At 37.3% G+C, this 18,919-nt stretch overlaps 1 protein-coding gene across 1 annotated transcript; it reads right to left on the bottom strand.

Annotated features, from left to right (window-relative positions):
* Positions 1 to 23: 23 nt before the first annotated feature.
* Positions 24 to 18,079, bottom strand: LOC128648176 (lecithin retinol acyltransferase). Its single transcript, XM_053700834.1, has 2 exons — positions 17,526 to 18,079; positions 24 to 287 (listed from the first exon to the last, which is right to left on the bottom strand). The coding sequence occupies exons 1-2, from the start codon at positions 18,057 to 18,059 to the stop codon at positions 135 to 137; spliced, it is 687 nt and encodes a 228-aa protein (XP_053556809.1). The 5' UTR covers positions 18,060 to 18,079; the 3' UTR covers positions 24 to 134.
* Between the last annotated feature and the right edge of the window lie 840 nt (positions 18,080 to 18,919).

Raw genomic sequence — 18,919 nt, 5'->3', positions numbered from 1 at the left:
ACTTTTTTTTTTGTGCTTTTTAGTTAAATATAATGACAATATTAATAGTCACACCAGAATTGGAGATTTCTGTAAGTTTCATAAATATACTATTTTACATGAACTATATACATTTTCCACGGTTATTTCCCCCTCTAGCTCGCCATCCACAGTGAAAACGTAATAACAAAACTTGGAATTGTGATGGATGGATCAAATCCCATGCAAAGAATTAACAAAAGTCCCAACGCTGCAGAAACAATCACACTTCTCTGGTCTCGAATAATCCTCTTCACAGTCTTACAGAACTGAAAAACAAAGCAAACGTTTGTCAGGGCGATTACAGTATAATCTTGTAAAACATTGAGAAACCAACCTCACTAATGGGTTGTTTCCCACAATAATTAAAACCTTCCAGGCTAATGATTGTGTTGCGCAACTGCTTAAATAACTTACAGTGTAAGGAAGCTACTTTGATTTGATGGCTATAAAATAAAAGGGCAGTATTTTTTAATACAGAATGTTTAATTCTGTGTAGTGAAACATCTTTGCAATATAATTGTATTATTTATTTTGCCTTGTTTCCTGTAATACAAGTCTTAACATTCTAATTTATTTGTGACGACTGGAAGGGTACACAGAAGACTTCACAAGCCTAACCCTGCTACATATTTATCCATAATTGTGTTCAGCAGAGATTATCAGATAAGGAGCTGCAAAACTATGGTGATGTTGCTAACATAATGATCATATGTCTTCACTATTAACAAGTCAGGCTGGGCTCCTCCAAATAAAGCAAGTGGTGGAGCTTGGCTATTGAAATACATATGCTTGTTAATACATGGTTATACTGTCCCTTTAAGCTAGCATATGGAATGTATATGGAATGCATAACAGTAAAACATGCAAACCAAGGAGAAAGTAGGAGAGGAAAATATGCAGATATCTCCTCAATACACAGACAGAATGGACTGGAATGTAAAATGACAATTAGTGGTCACTAATCGCTCGAAAGATATTGGAAAATTAAAAGTTATTATTATAGAATACTATTAAATATTACAAAACTGAACAAGCAAACCAACTGGCCAACAATAAAATCAGCTACAACTGGATACAACTGTCACTCTTTTAAACGGACTAATCTAAGCTGTTTCATAGGATGAGTGACCTTGAAGGGTCATTAAAGTGATATGAAATACAAAAAAAATTATTTTGTGATTTAGACAGAGCACATCATTTTTTTTAAAAAGGTTTCCAATTTACTTCTATGATCAAATTTGCTTTGTTCCCATGGTATTATTTGTTGAAGAGATACCTAGGTAGGCGTCTGGAGCACTACATGGCAGGAAATGGTGCTGCCATATAGTTCTCTTGCAAATAGATAACATTTTTGCAAAACTGCTGCCATATAATGCTCCAGATTCTCCTGAGCTTTTGTCCCTGATTTTCAACAAAAAATACCAAGAAAGTGAAGAAAATTTGATAATAGAAATAAAATTAGAAAGTTTTTTTTTAAAAAACAGAAAATTAAATCACATTCCAATTTCGATTTAACCTTAGTTTTCAAATGTCCTTCATATCATGTTACATTCTCACTGAGATCTTGCTGCTTGACGGGAGGTGTAACCTCAAAACCTTTGTGCAAGATTCAGATAGAGCATGCAATTTTATACAAATGTACAATATACTTCCTTTATCTAATTTGCTTCTTTCTCTTGCTGTACTTTATTGAAAAGAAAACATAGGTAAGCTCTGGAGCAGCAAAGAACTACTGGGAGCCAGCTGCTGATTGGTATGCCTCTGGTCATTGGCCTGATGTGTTCAGCTAGCTCTCAGTAGTGCATTGTTGCTTCTTCAACAAAGGATACCAAGGGAACAAAGCAAATTTTATAATTGAAGTAAATTGGAAAGTTGTTTAAAATTTGTACAATCTACCTCAATCAAGAAAGAAAAAAAATGTGTTTCATGTTTCTAGATCACTCCCTTTGACTGCCTAGATCTTTTCTGGATCACTCAGGTAAATCACATGATTACCCAAACTCCAACAGCTGGCCAGCAAACCTTAATCTCTGGCTGCCCAAACAACACACCATGACCATCGCTTGTTTCTGACATTAATATGTTGGGATATCAAATAGCTGGGCACCACTAAGGTAGTAATTGTTATTACTGACCATGCTATTGTTTTCCTTCCTGTACCTGTAGCTCTCTTTAAACTCATTACAGAATTCAGTTGGTAAAGCTCTGCATTTTATTCTGGGCACCGCCATCTTGTAGCTTGTCTATTGTTCAATCCTGTGATAGTAGCAGGGCACTTTCACAGATCTGCTTTTTGACAGCTGTACCTTTCACTTTAGTTTAGCTGACTTCATAGAGAGCACAAGAGTTACATTTCTGCAGTTTATTTGCACAGTTTAAAAGTTACATAACAAATGTAAGCTCCAAGATGGCTGCCCCCAGTGTGAAGATGTAGAGCTTCACTAACTGATACTTGTAAGGGGTTAAAACAAGATAATGCCTTTGAAGACAGCTGCAGGCACAGGAGGAAAAACAATAACACGTAAGTAACCAAGCTACTATTGCTTGCCTATTTGTTAAACATCCACAAAAAGTATCTAACACTAGTAAAGTCAGCTCTGGAGTGGCAATGCACTACTCTGGAGCCGAACATTGCTGCCAACCAAGAAGAATATATACGCATTGGCCATAAATTACCACTCTACTTTAATTATGTGTTCAACCTATTTGTGCAGGTTAAAGGGACATGAAACCCAAACATTTTCTTTCATGATTCAGATAGCAAATACAATTTTAAACAACTTTACAATTTACTACAATAATTTAATTTGCTTCCTTCTCTTGTTATCCTTTGCTGAAAGGTTTATCTAGGAAAGCTCAGGAGCAGTAAAGAACCTAGGTTCTAGCTGCTGATTGGTTGCTGCACATATATAGTTATACCGATTGTTTTTGGCTCACCCATGTGTTCAGTTAGAAACCAGTAGTGCATTGCTGCTCCTTCAGCAAATTAAACCAAGAGAATGAAACAAATTAGATAATAGAAGTAAATTAGAAAAATATTTAAAATTGTATGTTCTATCCAAATCATGAAAACATTTTTTGGGGTCTCTTGTCCCTTTAAACACATAGGTATAGTGGACTGGTTTTCAAACCTGTCCTCAGGCCTCCATAACAAGCCACATTTTGAGGATATTTGAACTGGAGCACAGGTGAAACAATCAACTAATTAGTAAACATGGTAATTTACCTGCTCTCATTCAAGATAATCCTGAAAACCTGGCCTGTTGGGGAGGCCTGAGGACAGGTATGAAAACCAGTGGTCTAGTGCAATAAGAAAATGTCCTTATTCATTACAACATCTTCTTATTGCAGCTTTATTTCAGGCAGAGTAAACAGTGACTCTATAAATATGCACACAGCATAAAATAAGAGTGCAATATCTCTTGTGCAGAAATAATATGCAGGACCGTCTTTAACACAGGGCAAGAGGGGCAGCTGCCCAGGGCCCAGTCTCTGTTGAGGGGCCCAACATACCCGACAGCTGATGTGACATGGGGAACACACACATTCAGTCCTAATACTGTCACAGTCAAAAGTACTCTGCTTATATTTAAAAAAAAACAACTGTGCCAGACCGTGCCGGTGTCATGTGACATGCCAAGCTATTGCCATGTGCTGTTTTAGATGTGCACTGTGCAGCACTGAATGCAAAGCCCTAACTCGGCATCCAACCAGTCCCACTGCATCAGAAAAGGTCCTACTGGGGTTACCACTGTTACCAGGTAACTGCTCTGGTGGTAGGGATTGTTTCTGGGTAGGGCTGACTGTAGGCGCATGCAGCAGAAAGCTGGAGCGACAGGCACATGAGGATTTGAGCATCTGTGCAGCTGCATACACTGCTCTCTTCAGTCTTGAGGCTGTGTGACTCATCTCACACTGTATCCATGTATCCTTGGACAGACAGCATCCAGTCTGCTGGTCCCCTTAGCCCTGCTCTTTCTGCTGTGGCCCTAAGATCAACTAACTGAAGTTTGTTAGGGGAACAGTGCTTTGTAGAAAGGTGTCAGTGGGAAGAATAAGTTTGTGCACACACGCCCCTCCCCATGCAGCATTGTCTAGTGCAGGGTGAGAGGGAACTTGTTCCTAGCAAAGAAGTGACATGTGCTGCTGTGGCTGATGTATAGTGTCATGCTGATACTTCACACATTAATGTAAGGTTTATTTTTATAGTTTTTATTTTCTCTCTGTCTCAGATTTTACAGCTTCCCATAGTAGTTCTGCTGTTCTAGTCAGTAAACTTATATTTGTCTGCACCTCCATGCTTCCTCTTCAGTCTTTACCTTGCTTTGCTCCTGTTGGCTGCCCTAAATCTCTTTAACCAGCTAACCTCACACCAGAATCACATTCAAAAGAATATTAAATGAATCCACAGTGGAGGAATTTATATATTTATTTACTTATTAGTACTGCTTAGGTCCAGTTTCACATATTGCAATTTTTTTTTATTTTTTTTAAATGATTAGCCCAGCAGTGGATGATCCACCACTGGGCTAATAATTAAAAAATAATAAAAAAAATTGATTTATTTGTTTTTTGGGATGTTGGGGTGGAGAGCGAAATTGTATGGGGTGGGGGGGGGGCAAGAAAATTTTTGCCCAGGGTCCAGTCAATATTAAAGATGGCCCTGATAATATGTAGTAGTACAATGAAAATGCTAACTGTAATAAAAACATAACACCCAGGGAATAGATCATTCTTTTGATGGTATATTCAAAGCTGAGAATCTTCTAGTTATAAAGGCCAAGGTAGAATCACTAAGACTGGAACCACCTCCCTAGACTGTCTAATTTTCTAACAAAGCCATGGAGGCATATATTTACAATTTAATTAATACAATGCAATCTTAACTAATAATAAGAACAATCCCCAGGGACTGTCATCTCTTCAATCCTTTGTCTGTAATTTGGGAATTCCATTGGGTTATATTTACTAGCAATATGTCTAATCCGGGGAGCGAAACTACAGGGGGTGCAGAGGTCGCAATTGCGACTGGTCCCCCAAGGGTGGGGGCCCAGCTTCAAAAACAATAAAAAACGTTGACCTGCCACTGGCTGCACTGATATCATGTGAGTGTGACATGATGCTTCACTAGTGTCTCTGACTACAGGGGTGGGTTAGTGTTTCTGTTTTACCCATTGGTGTTTATATGTGTGTGTGTATGTATGTATGTGACTGTGTGTATATTTATGCATGTATGTGTGTGTGTGTGTATGTTTGTGGAACCAGCAAATTACAGACCTTGTTACTACAGCATGGGGGGGGGGGGTAAACAGTGTCAATCTATACAGTACCACTATATACAGTACGGGGGGGCTGGACCATATCAGACTACTGTGGTCACTTTACAAAGTACTGGGGTGGTTGTGGTCACTTATAAAGTACAGTACGGGGGGCTGGACCATGTCAGACTACTGTGGTCACTTTATAAAGTACTGGGGTGGATAGGGTCAGGCCAGCCATCTCACCGGCAGATTACAGACTGTGTCACTGACTCACTATATACAGTACTGGTGGGTTAAACAGTGTCACTATATACAGTAATAGGGGGTCAGACCATCTCACAGACTGTGGGCACAGGGTACCTCCTTTTGCAGACATGTAATCTGATTCACATTTTTTTTCTGTGTTAAATGTAAAAAAAAAAAAGTTATGTATCAAATTAGACAGTGTGGATCAGGTCCGACAGACATTGCTGAATGCGGAGAGCAATACGCTCTCCGTATTCAGCATTGAACCAGCAGCAAACAAGAGCTGCTGGTGCAACGCCGCCCCCTGCAGACTCGCGGCCAATTGGCCGCCAGCAGGGGGGGTGTTAATCAACCCAATCATACTCGATCGGGTTGAATTCCGGCGATTCCTGTCCGCCTCATCAGAGCAGGCGGACAAGGTTATGGAGCAGCGGTCTTTAGACCGCTGTTTCATAACTGGTGTTTCTTGCGAGCATGCAGGCTCGCCAGAAACACGGGGCATCAAGCTCCGTATGGAGCTTAATAGATAGGCCCCAATATGTGTTTATACTACATATAATGATAAAACATGTAAATAAAACTAAAGATTTACATGCAGATGTCAATGAAATAAGTTTAAAGGGACAGTAAACACTTTTGAGATTGTAATATAAAATGCTTAAAATGACAGTCAACACTAAAATTGTTATTGTTTAAAAAGATAGATAACACCTTTACTACCCATTCCCCAGCTTTGCACAACCAACATTGATATATTAATATACTTTATAACATTCAAACCTCTAAATTTCTGCCTGTTTCTAAGCCACAAAAGACGGCCTCTTAATCACATGTTTTTTTAATTAGCTTTTCACAACAGGATAGTGCTAGTTCATGTGGGCCATATGGATAATATTGTGTTCATGTCCGTGGAGTTATTTTAGAGTCAGCACAACACAGCACTAATTGGCTAAAATGCAAGTCAATAGATAATAACTAAAAAGTCATGTGATCAGGGGGCTGTCAGAAGATGCTTAGATACAAGGTAAAAAGTGTTTTAATATAACCACATTGGTTATGCAAAACTGGGGAATGGCTAATAAAGGGATTATCTATCTTTTTAAACAATAAAAAAATTGAGTTGACTGTCCCTTTAATTATGCATAGTAACACAACTTTTCAATATACTTTAAATTGCAATTTAAGTCTGAAAATTGTGTATTTTTCAGAGCTGAAACATGAAAGAACAAATGTCAGGCTTCACAAGTCTAATCTTGCATATACATGTCCCTCATTTGCAGTTTGTTAACCTATCAACTCTGCTAAACAACTGAGATTTTGTTAACCCAGTGCCTGTGGCAAGCCCAGTGGTAGGTGGAGTTTGACTATTGAAAAAAACAATTGCATCCAAGTCCACCCTTAGCATTTGCAGGGCCCTGGGCAAGTGAAAATTGTGGGGCCCACAGCCTAGCTCCCTTATTCCCCTCCCCCTCTATGCGCTGCCCCTTTTGTATGGCCCACCCTTTCCCCAACATTCAATGTTACCTATATAAAGAATAACACTAAATATTACTCCTCCTGATACCATAAACACTTCTTCATAAACTAAATACAGGATTTACATTGCACCATCTCATACCCTCACTCCTGATATTGTGGGGCCAAACAAAGTATGGGCCCTTGGTGTGTGACGCTCTCACCCTGCCCAAAAGGCAGGCCTGTTTGCAGCAACAACGTTGTTAATCTGCTGTAATATACTTCAGACTCTTGATATGTTAATGTTTTGGAAGACTGCAGAAAAATTACAAGCTGTCTACTGTCCCTTTAAGCATTTAATACAGTCTCAGCTAAATGAGTTATTCAGGGGGAGATAATCATCTGTGCTGGAGCCCTGTTATTCAGAGCGCTCTTATGTGTTGTACACTTGTATGACTCACTTTCAGAAATAAAAGAAACAATAACGCCTTATTCCAGAGATCCGCACTTGGAAGGACACACTTTACTCGTTCTTTGTCATTTTTGTACTTTGATAAAGTTTTGATATTTTGGGGGTTTTTTGACCCTAGAAAAATGAGCAAAACACTAGTTCACTGTTTATATTTGGAAACGGAATTCTCTATCTAATAGACTGGGTAGGGACACCATAGTTAAAAAGATTGCTTGTTTAGCAAAGAATGCCCTTAGACTTGCCTGACCTAATTCTGAAGGAGCAACACTTTAACAGCGCCATTTAACAATTGTAGTTTGTGTGCATTATTCAGTTCAAGCTCGCAGCAATGCAGACACTATTTAATATGCACAAAGAGGAACTCTAAATACTATTTAGATTTTAAAAGACTATATAGTATGAACTGGCTTTAAAGAAAAATCATTGGGAAGAGGACTATATAATAAAGTCTGAAAGGCTATTGAATACAAATACTTTTAGAAGGTTTTTATATAGGAAATGGAAGGAATTCTCTTTATCTATTAATACATCTGTGGGGGAAAAATACACAGGGACAAACTTCAAATTATGAGAATACTCATTAGACATATTTTTATTGTGATATATTTTTCTATAGAAACAGCTATATGTGCATAATTTAAATATATACATAGTATTTTATATTCATCACATATACAGTACAATGTATACAGTATGTATATAATGGCTTTTGGCCTCTATCTTACATCCGATATGTTTAATGGATAGCTTACCTGTTAGTCAATTTGCTAGTGTAAAAAGGATTGTTACTCAGGACTAAAACAGTGCAGGGAGCAGAAAGTCACTGAAAGGTTTGCTGTTAGAAGGTATAAACCTTCAATTATTAAGGAGGCCCACGATAGGATTTCTGAGGGTATAATAAAAAGCCTAACACCTGTTGAACCACCATCTTGTGTCTTTACTCTAGGTTATAATTTGCAGACTTTGCAGCTTAAAAGGTCCGTGTTTAAATATTGGGACATTGGGGCCGATTTATCAATGTCTGGAGCTGTAGCAGATCATGTCCGCCAGACATCGCTGAATGCCGACAGCATACGCTGTTGGCTTTTAACATTGCACATGCAGTTCACAAGAACTGCTTGTGCAATGCCGCCCCCTGCAGATTCATGCTTGCACTGGCAAAATTGTAACTCTGAAGCATAGACTCACATGTGCATCAGACATGGTGGTTTACATTATCAAGTATTCATATGGACTAACCTATGTTGGTAAGACATAGCAACCCCTTAAGGAAAAGGTTTCGTCTTATGAATACTTTAGAAAGACTATATTGAAAATACAGGCCCAAAAGTAGAAATATCTATCTATCATCTATCTATCTATCTATCTATCTATCTGTCTGTCTGGCTATATCATGAGCATTCTATGTTAAACAATGACTATCAAATAATACATTATCACTGCAAATCTAATATTAAGTACAGTACTTCAGTACTTTTTGATTTATTACGCTTTAAAAATGTAACATTTTGGGACATAGTCTATTATTAGACAAAGCTACAGCATAACATTTAACACAGAGATTGATCTTTGGTGAGTGTATTACTAACTTTATTTGGTGGTGGTGTGGGGGAAACAGCAATAGGTTTGGACATATGAAGCTTTAAAGTGTTATTTTATGTTCTATTATCATGTCCATCTGTTGATATTACTTCATAAAACTTACTTGCTGACTCCTTTACTGTTTTCCCAAATGGCCTTCAATATGCAGTCTTTTTCACAGTAGCTCTCAGAGGAAGTAATGCTTTCAAAACGTGGTAAGGACCAGCATGAAAAGGACCAGAATATGTAGAAAACTGAATAACTTTTATTCTAAGAGTGTAGGCTACCAATTAGTATTGCCAGTGCGTTTGTTGTGGTCTGGGTGGTGTAGGGAGGTTATTATCCTAAAGAGGGGGTGCTATGAATGAATATTAGAAGTGGGAATCATGCCAGTAATTAGGAATTCTTGCAGGAGGGGATATCACAATTAGGAAAATAATGGTGTAACGTGATAAGGAGAAATCTGGTTACCATTAATTGTGTGTGTGTGTGTGTGTGCTGGAGGGGGGGGGGGGGGTCTGCGCAATTAGGGTTATTTGCAGTTCAGGAAGGTCATAGTTAGAATTAATTGTGGTGTGAGATTGGGCAAAAAAAGTGTATGTATTTTTACTGGAAGGGAGTTTGAAGTTAGGGAAAATTGTGTTGTGGTTGTGGGGATTAAGAGAGTGCTTTTGCAACAAGAATTAATTGTGTGGGAGAATTATAATAGCAAGGTAAGGTTTATTTGCTGTTGGGAGGTGAGACAGGTTAATGCTGTGGGAGGCATCAGGAAAGTGTGGTTTATTTTCTGTAAGAAAGACTGCATTTAGGACAGTAGCATTGGTGAGGACTGGATAAGTGGTAGTTATGGTTAATCTGTGGTAGAGTTGTACCCAAAGCAGCAACTTATTTTTTTATTGTTTTTTTTATCCTACACAATGAGTTTTGTCTAACCAAAAAGCAGTTATAATATAGGTAAAAACTGTTATATAAATGTTTTTGAATGTCAATAAAAAGAAAAAAATAAGTCTGCTGGAACCATTGCAGACTGTGGCACATAAAATACTGTTGCTTTTATAGGAGGAAGGTTCTTTTACGTCCGGTTATTACTTTTTTTTTAATGTTTATTTTTATTGAGGTTTATCAAATACAATGACAAATTATATTTGCTTCTACAATGCAAAATAATAGTAACATCATCCTGACAAATTACATAGCATTACGCTGAGATAAAAAACAAACAGAAAGCAAACAAACCTCCTTTTCTTTATAGAATAGTTAACCCCTTAACGACCAACGTCGTACCCTCAAGGAAAGGAGGTTGTAGGTGTGTAACAGATTTTGGGGGTCAACGTTAGAAAAAGTGTTTTTTATAGTAAATTATAAGATATGATGAATATTGGTATCTTTAGATAGTCTATTTAATGGCGATAAAAATGGTATATAATATGTGTGGGTGCAGTAAATGAGTTAGAGGAAAATTACAGCTAAACACAAACACAGCAGAAATGTTAAAATAGCCCTGGTAGATTTATGTAGCTGCGAATGCAGCTGTTTCCGTGCGAGCCTTCAGGCTTGCCGGAAACATAAGTTAAGAAGCAGCGGTCATAAGACCACTGCTCCTTAACTCATACGCCACCTCTGAGGTTGCAGACAGCAATCATCCCGATCGGATACGCTTGGGATGATTGACACCCCTTACTAGTGGCCCATTGGCCGCGAATCTGCAGGGGGTGGCATTGCGCAAGCATTTCACAAGGAATGCTTGTGCAATGATAAATGCCGACAGTGTATGCTGTCTGCATTTAGCGATGTCGGGCAGACATGATCTTAATAAATCGGCCCCATACGCTCTATTTTTTAAAGAGGGCTATTTAACATCTTACAAGGGAGGTGTTACCCCTCTAAGGTCCAATGACTTACAGGGAGCAAAACACAGAATGGGAACAGAATAATAAAATGATATAGACTAATAAAGTAGTCTAGATAAGTTCTATATACTTGAAAGGTAGATAAACCCATGGCATACTATTCTTAGTCTCTGGTAATGCAACATTCCTTAAAGGGACATAATACTCATATGCTAAATCACTTGAAACTGATGCAGTATAACTGTAAAAAGCTGACAGGAAAATATCACCTGAGCGTCTCTATGTAAAAAAGGAAGATATTTTACCTCACAATCTCCTCAGCTCAGCAGAGTAAGTTCTGTGTAAAAAGTTATATTTCACCTGCTCCCAGTTGCAGGTAAAAAAAAAAAAAAGAATGAAGAAATGAACAGCAGCCAAGCAGCATCAGCAGTGCTGAGGTCATGAACTCTTACTGTGATCTCATGAGATTTGACTTAACTCTCATGAGATTTCATAGTAAGCTTCCTTTACCTGATTGGTGAAATAATATGAGAGTTCACGAGGCTCATCCCCTAAGCTGTGCCAGGACAGACACACTAAAATGCTGCTTAGAAATCCTTTGCAATGGGAGGCGGCTACTGAGGAACTTTTGAGGTAAAACATCTTTCTTTTTTACATAGAGATGCTCAGGAGATATTTTCTAGTCAGCTTTTTACAGCTATGCTGCATCACTTTCAAGTGTTTAAACATTTGGGTATTATGGCCCTTTAATCATTTGCATAGTTGCCAACATTTCAAAAAAAATTCCAGGGACACTTTGCAGCAGAGCAAGCAAGCGGGTTACTGGAGTATTGACGACCTACTGTTCAACTGCTCCGCCCCCTCAGTTCTGCAATCAAAACACACCCATTTGAAAGTAATAGTATAATTTAAACTTAGCCATAGTTTATTATACAGATTACAGCACCAAGCTCTTACACCTACCCAGTCTCTGGAACACATTAGGGGCATATGGTTATTTTTACAACACAGCATCAAAATTAGAAAGACAAATAATATGTGAACCCATTCAATAATAATAACAATATTCCATTAGGAATGAATTATATTTAAATAATACACTATATCTAATTATCATCTATCTATCTGTATATATGTATGTGTGTGTATATATATATATATATATATATATGCAAACAACAAATGTTGTGCAAAAGAGATTTTCAGGGACATTTCCAGGGACAAAAAAAGTCCAGGGACATACAACAAAATCCAGGGACTGTCCCTGGAAATCAGGGACTGTTGGCAACATTCCTTAATGTAACAGATAAACATGATTAGACATAGCATCCAATACAATAAGACATTCAATAATGTTACATCGAAACTCTTCAAAATACTATTAATTAAATAATCTTCAAGGCATGATTGTTTCAGCTGTATTTGCCATATTCTTGTGTTTTTAACAACGTAATAGTGAGTGCGATAACAGCATCCCAATCAACGTCGACGGGGTTAAAGCTTAGGGGTAGATTTATCATATGTTGGACAGATATGAAACGCTGTAGCACATCATGTCCGCCCGACATCGCTAAATGCTGGGAGCATATGCTGTCAGCATTTAACATTGCACAAGCATTCCTGGTGAAATGCTTGTGCAATGCCAGCCTCTACACATTTGCGGCCAATCGGTGTCTAGCAGGGGGTGTCAGTCATCCTGATCGTATCCGACCGGGATGATTGCTGTCCGCCACCTCAGAGGTGGAGGATGAGTTAAGGAGCAGCGGTCTTATGACCGCTTCCTCTTAACTTTTGTTTCTGGTGATCCTGAAGGTTTGCACGGAAACATCTGCATCTGCAGCATGATAAATCTACCCCATAGGGTTAACTCAAGCAGCACACTAAACTTTTCTTAATCTCCATGTTGTATATGATATAAAACAGTGCACAAAGGGCACTGCGCAACAGTGGAAACTAAAAGGCTCTTCATATAAGGGAATATGTTCTAAGTATTTATAGATAAATATCTGTTTATATCTATACCTATATATAATCATCTATATATATATATATATATATTGTACCACAATACCATCAGATATACATAGAAATATATATTTATGAATACATAGAACGTATTTTCATGTCGGGTTAACACACTTGAGAAAATGCAATCAGGTTTGTGTGTAAATAGGGTTTTTTAAACTTTTCTTGCTCCATTTCCTTTTTATGGGGGAATACATTAACAAGGTCTCAATATTGAAAGTTTGGCTTTTTGTGCACATCAGGTTAGTGCGAGAGCAAAACCATTTTACTTTCAAATGCTACCTGACGAGCGTAAATAGCTTACTTCTAGCAGAGATAGCGTGCAAGCGGGAGCGATAAATACCGATCCACTGTTAGGTGCCGAATTATCAAGCTCCGAATGGATGCCCCTGTTTCAGAGCGAGCCTTTAGGCTTGCAGGAAACAGCAGTTATGAAGCAGCGGTCTAAAGACTGGTGCTCCATAACTTGTCCGCCTGTTCTGAGGCTGCGGACATCAATCCGCCCGATCCTATACGATCGGGCAGATTGACACCCCTTGCTAGCGTCCGATTGGCTGCGAATCTGCAGGGGGCGGCATTGTACAAGCAGTTCTGGTGAACTGCTTGTGCAATGATAAATAAAAGTTACAGTAATATATGCAAAATAAGCAATGAAAGCGCATTACAAATTTCTTTTATTATACACCCTTAAAGGGACACTGAACCCAAAAAAAATATTTTGTGATTCAGATAGAGCATGCAATTTTAAGCAACTTTCTAATTTACTCCTATTATCATTTTTTCTTCGTTCTCTTGCTATCTTTATTTGAAAAAGAAGGCATATAAGCTTTTTTTGGTTCAGAACTCTGGACAGCTTTTTTTTTATTGGATGAATTTATCCCCCAATCAGCAAGGACAACCCAGGTTGTTCACCAAAAATGGGCCGGCATCTAAACTTACATTCTTGCATTTCAAATAAAAATACCAAAAGAATGAAGAAAATTTGATAATAGGAGTAAATTAGAAAGTTGCTTAAAATTGCATGCTCTATCTGAATCACAAAAGAAAAAATGTGGGTTCAGTGTCCCTTTAAATGTTTTATGGGAAATTAAAGTTTGCATTTAATATCCCTTTAAGTAGCAAGAGTTTATTGCTTCTGTTTTAAGTGTTGGCATGTCTATGCAGTAAAACTTCTTTGCTTTCCTTTCTGTTTAATGGTTTATTTATATTATTCTCACTCTTCCTTCTTTACTTTATGTTCTGCTTTTTTTCCATTCTTTCAATTATCTTTATCCACATTTATTTCTTTGTTACATCTAACAGTTTTTTTTAACCTTTCATCAACCTCAGTTAACATTGTCCTCCTGATTAAGTTGTCTCTTGTCTATTTAAATACAATTTGCATATTAAGTATTTATGTATTTATTTATGAATTTATTTTGTTGTAGCGAAGACATTCTTAACTCCAGGTGTTTAGTCACTAATTAGTCATAATAATTAGGTTTAATAGCAATAGTGTGACACCTAATGGACTAAGAGAGGAGAGACATCTTTCCAACAAGGATCATTTGTTTGCTCTGTGTAATTGAAGGTCTAAGTTATATTTAGGAGCCCTATCTACCTACAAAGGTACTGGTAGAAAGAAACATGTACAGTTATCATTTGGAATTTTAGATTTAACCATATGCAAAATTAGAATTATGGCAGGGTTGTCCAACCAGTTACCTAGTGTTATAGTGAGGCTCTCAAGGGCTTCTTATTTAGGTATCTCTCTTAACTGCATTGTATTTTTGGATCTATCATGTTTATGTTTTGCTGATTTTCACTGTAAGTTACTTATGTCTAGGCAGAATATGGATATATAGGTTATGAGGAATTTAAGGGCTAGGGCTCTGATCCCACTCTGATACCCCCTCCACTACTCATCTGTTACACACAGGTCTACACCAAATATATTATACAAAAGGTGTGTGTGTGTGTGTGGGGGGGGGGGGGGGATCATCACATATTTATTTTTAAAAATCACTTTAACAGATTTTATTTCTAATCAAAATATTTCTCCATTCACATGTTCCCTTCCCAGGAATCATCTGTAGATAGTGTGTGCACTGTACGCTTACCACTGTCACTCATGGCTTATGTGTAAGGGGGATAGGAGTTTAAAACGAAGCATGGTGGTTTAGCATGTAAGCAACTGCGCAATATATATCTATATATAAAAAATTAAATCGTAGGTCTCTTTAATGTAAAAGTCATAAAACAGTAAAATTAATGTAAAAGTAAATTAATAATCAAGATAGCACAGCAGCGTTAATTTTAATTAATAAAAAGGCAGCTATTTAAAGGCAAATAAACCCAACATTTTTCTTTCATGATGCAGGTAGCACATCTAATTTTAAACAACTTTCCAATTTACTTCTATTGTCACTTTTTATTTGTGTTTTTTGTTATCCTTTGTTGAAAGGCAGGAAGGTAAGTTCAGGAGTGTGCACGTGTCTGGAGTACTATAGGGCAACAGTTTTGCAACAGTGTTATACATTAACAAGAGCACTAGATGGCACCACTATTTCTTGTCATGTAGGGCTTCTGACATGTGCATGCTACCTATCTAGATATCTCTTCAACAAAAAACAAAGAGAACAAAGCAAATTTAAAGGGATACTGAACCCACATTTTTTCTTTTGTGATTCAGATAGAGCATGCAATTTTAAGCAACTTTCTAATTTACTCTTATTATAATTTTTTCATCGTTCTCTTGCTATCTTTATTTGAAAACGAAAGTCCAGGACCCTGGACAGCACTTGTTTATTGGTGGATGAATTTATCCACCAATCGGCAAGGACAATCCAGGTTGTTCATCAAAAATGGGCCGGCATCTAAACTTACATTCTTGCTTTTCAAATAAAAATACCAAGAGAATGAAGAACATTTGATAATAGGAGTAAATTAGAAAGTTGCTTAAAATTGCATGCTCTATCTGAATCACGAAAGAAAACATTTGGGTTCAGTGTCCCTTTAATAATAGAAGTAAATTGGAAACTTTTTTTTTTAAATTGTATGCGCTGTGAATGATGAAAGAAAAATCTGGGGTTTCATGTTCCTTTAAGTAGAGTGCAATATGCAGCATGTCCCTATTATTTATTATACCATGCTTGTACAATAGAAGGTGTGTGCAATACGCATTATATTACTATTATTCATTTTATGATATGTACAATACAGTTTGTAATATATAACACAATTTTTGATGGCGGAAAGTAACTGACTTTTTAAATATTACACTCCCCCTTTGCCTCATTTAGAACCTGAGAGACATAGGGGCTGATTTATCAAATGTCTGTCCGATATAATCCGCTCAGAGGATCATGTCCAACAGACATCGCTGAATGCCGACAGCATACGCTGTCAGCATTTAACATTGCACAAGCAGTTCTGGGGAACTGCATGTGCAATGCCGCCCCCTGCAGATTCACGGGCAATCGGCCGCTAGCAGAAGGTGTCAATCAACCCGATCGTATGAGATCGGGCAGATTGATGTCCGCAGCCTCCGAGGCAGCAAACGAGTTAAGGAGCAGTGGTCTTTAGACCGCTGCTTCTTAACTCCTGTTTCCTGCGAACCTAAAGGCTTGCACGGAAACAAGGGTATTTGGCCCCATTCGGGCCATGATAAATCGGCCACATAGGGTGCTTCTAGTACAGAAACTTGTAAAAATATGCAACATTTCTCTACCTCTGCTCTGATTGGTTTACACCAGAACCATAATTGCTGCCCACCCCTACCTTCCTATTTGCAGAGAATCCTTAATGTAAGTGACGTCTTATATCACTATATATATATATATATATATATATATATATATATATATATATATATATATATATATAGTGACACATACATTTATTTAAAGGGACAATGTCCTGTGAAATTGGGTACCAGTATAAAATGTATGGATAATATAAACTTGTTTACATATATTTTTGTATATTAAAAAGATGTTTTTGCTCTTTGAATACAAAAGGACTGAGCTTGCAGGGAGATCAGACCTCCTCCTCATCTCTTTTTATACCCACAAAGGCTTATACTTAGAGAGAGTAATAACAAAAATAGCATTTTAGTTCTTATCTCTTCCACTTCCCACTGTAAGTGTAATTACTTCTGCTGGCTGTTTACATTTAATACACTCTAGCAGGTACAATGGATAATTGGAAACACATTAAAGGGTAGAAAAGTTTACAGTATATTGTCCCTTTAAATGCAAACATACCTTTTATCATTAGTTACAGTATTTAATATGACAAAAACATTATCAGTCATATATTAGATAATTACTTCTACAGCTACACAGGTTTATAGTAAACATTTAGATCAGTAGTTCTCATTGGGCCGCCCCTAGTTTACATTGTTTATGTCTGTTATCCTGGAAGAACTTGATGAAATGAAAACATGAAAATACTGTGATCTAAAAAATATATAATGTTTACCATTAAAACTATTAAAGTTTATGGTCTAAGAAAGTTACCATGAGCAATTGTTACATTTGAATCCACTGCACACATTCTGTGATACCCTCAGCTGTGTGGGCTGTGACACTTCATGATACTAGATACACACTGAGATGAATAACAATATATTACCTTATCGGTCTGAAAGCTGACAGGAATACCGTATCTGCAGTATGTCACAAAGTGCTCACAGTTGTCCCACAGCAGACTGTATGATGTAGCTCCCACCAGTTTTTCAGCTCTCTGAGCTACTTCTTCATTAGAAAGAGGTCTTGACTTAAAGCTGCTGTCCATGTGGTTAACTATTATACTTCCACCATATGCAAAGTCCTGTACTGTGTCCACTCTTATACTGGCTACCTTAGCCAGGACTCCAAGTATCAGCCTTTTGTTGGTGACCACTTTCTCAATCAAACATGTATCATCAGACAGAACTGGGAGAATATCTGGCATTAAATGGGCCACCTTGTTATTCCCTAAGTAAATCCCAAAGTGCACAAACAAGGTCCTTGGCACCTCTAGGAGGTCACCTCTCTTGAAATAGGTTACTTCATCATAATACACATATGTTTCATCCTCCTCTGGCATGCTAAATAATTTCAAGTTAGCATACAGTGATATCCTGTTCAGGACAAAAAACAGCAAATCTAGCAGTGGGCTTTTCATCTTGTGGATTGCTGCTGCTACTCTACTGCAAGCTACAACTTAGGCTGTTAAAGAACCTTTCTTTTACTTTAAAATTGAAGAATATTTATAAGGTTTGTGTGTTATTGAAGTGACATCACAGCTCCGTGGTTGTGATTGGATGGATACAGAACTTGGCAGCTAATAGAATGAACCGTTCAAGTTTCATTGAAACAAACCTTCCAGACATAAACACACATCCTGCAGTAGCAGTTATGTTGTAGCATTAAGCTCTCTCATAAATGCACAAAGCAGTCTCTTGCTTGCCAAAGTACAGTATTTTCCACAAGGTATAAGTGATTCATGAATGCAGCTTTTCAAACATTAACTTAAAACACACCTAAATAGTTATAAAGTCTGCTCTTTATTCCAAGGTTATTATTTGCCCATAAAACCCAGACTTCGTTTGGAAAATAGCAGGCATCATTAATTAACCCTTTATATTTATGTCCCTAAATAACAATGATGGCATAGGGAAAAACAGAATTTGCCCAAAAAAGTGAAATATGTGAACTTTAAAGATTATTCTTTAAAGGATACATTTACAGTAAGTGCAGAGCTTATTAAAATAAAATTAAACATCAGTGCATGGAAAGAACGTGAATAATTGAATTATGTTAAAATATTTTGCATTGAAAGAATGTGCTGCATTAAATTACTCATAATTCATCAACAGTTTGGAGTAATTACTGTTTTGCTGTATGATGTGCTATTCATTGCAGTAAAGATACTGTCAGGAAACTGAGATTTATTCTAACTTCAATGACTGAATCATCAGAAGGCAAATATTTTGCATGATTTATTTTACTTGTTTTAGAAAAGCAGAAAGATGGATGACAGAA

The sequence above is a fragment of the Bombina bombina genome, chromosome 2 (assembly GCF_027579735.1).
Source record: "Bombina bombina isolate aBomBom1 chromosome 2, aBomBom1.pri, whole genome shotgun sequence".
Classification (NCBI taxonomy): domain Eukaryota; kingdom Metazoa; phylum Chordata; class Amphibia; order Anura; family Bombinatoridae; genus Bombina; species Bombina bombina.
The sequence above is the reverse complement of the archived record's forward strand: the minus strand, read 5'-3'. Positions and strand labels throughout refer to the sequence as shown.

Excerpts from the sequence above, each read along its gene's own strand:
- LOC128648176 (XM_053700834.1), bottom strand. The coding sequence starts at position 18,059 with ATGAAAAGCCCACTGCTAGATTTGCTGTTTTTTGTCCTGAACAGGATA. Across the intron at positions 288-17,525 it reads TCAGCTTTCAGACCGATAAG|TTCTGTAAGACTGTGAAGAG; the intron begins GTAATATATTGT and ends TTTGTTTTTCAG.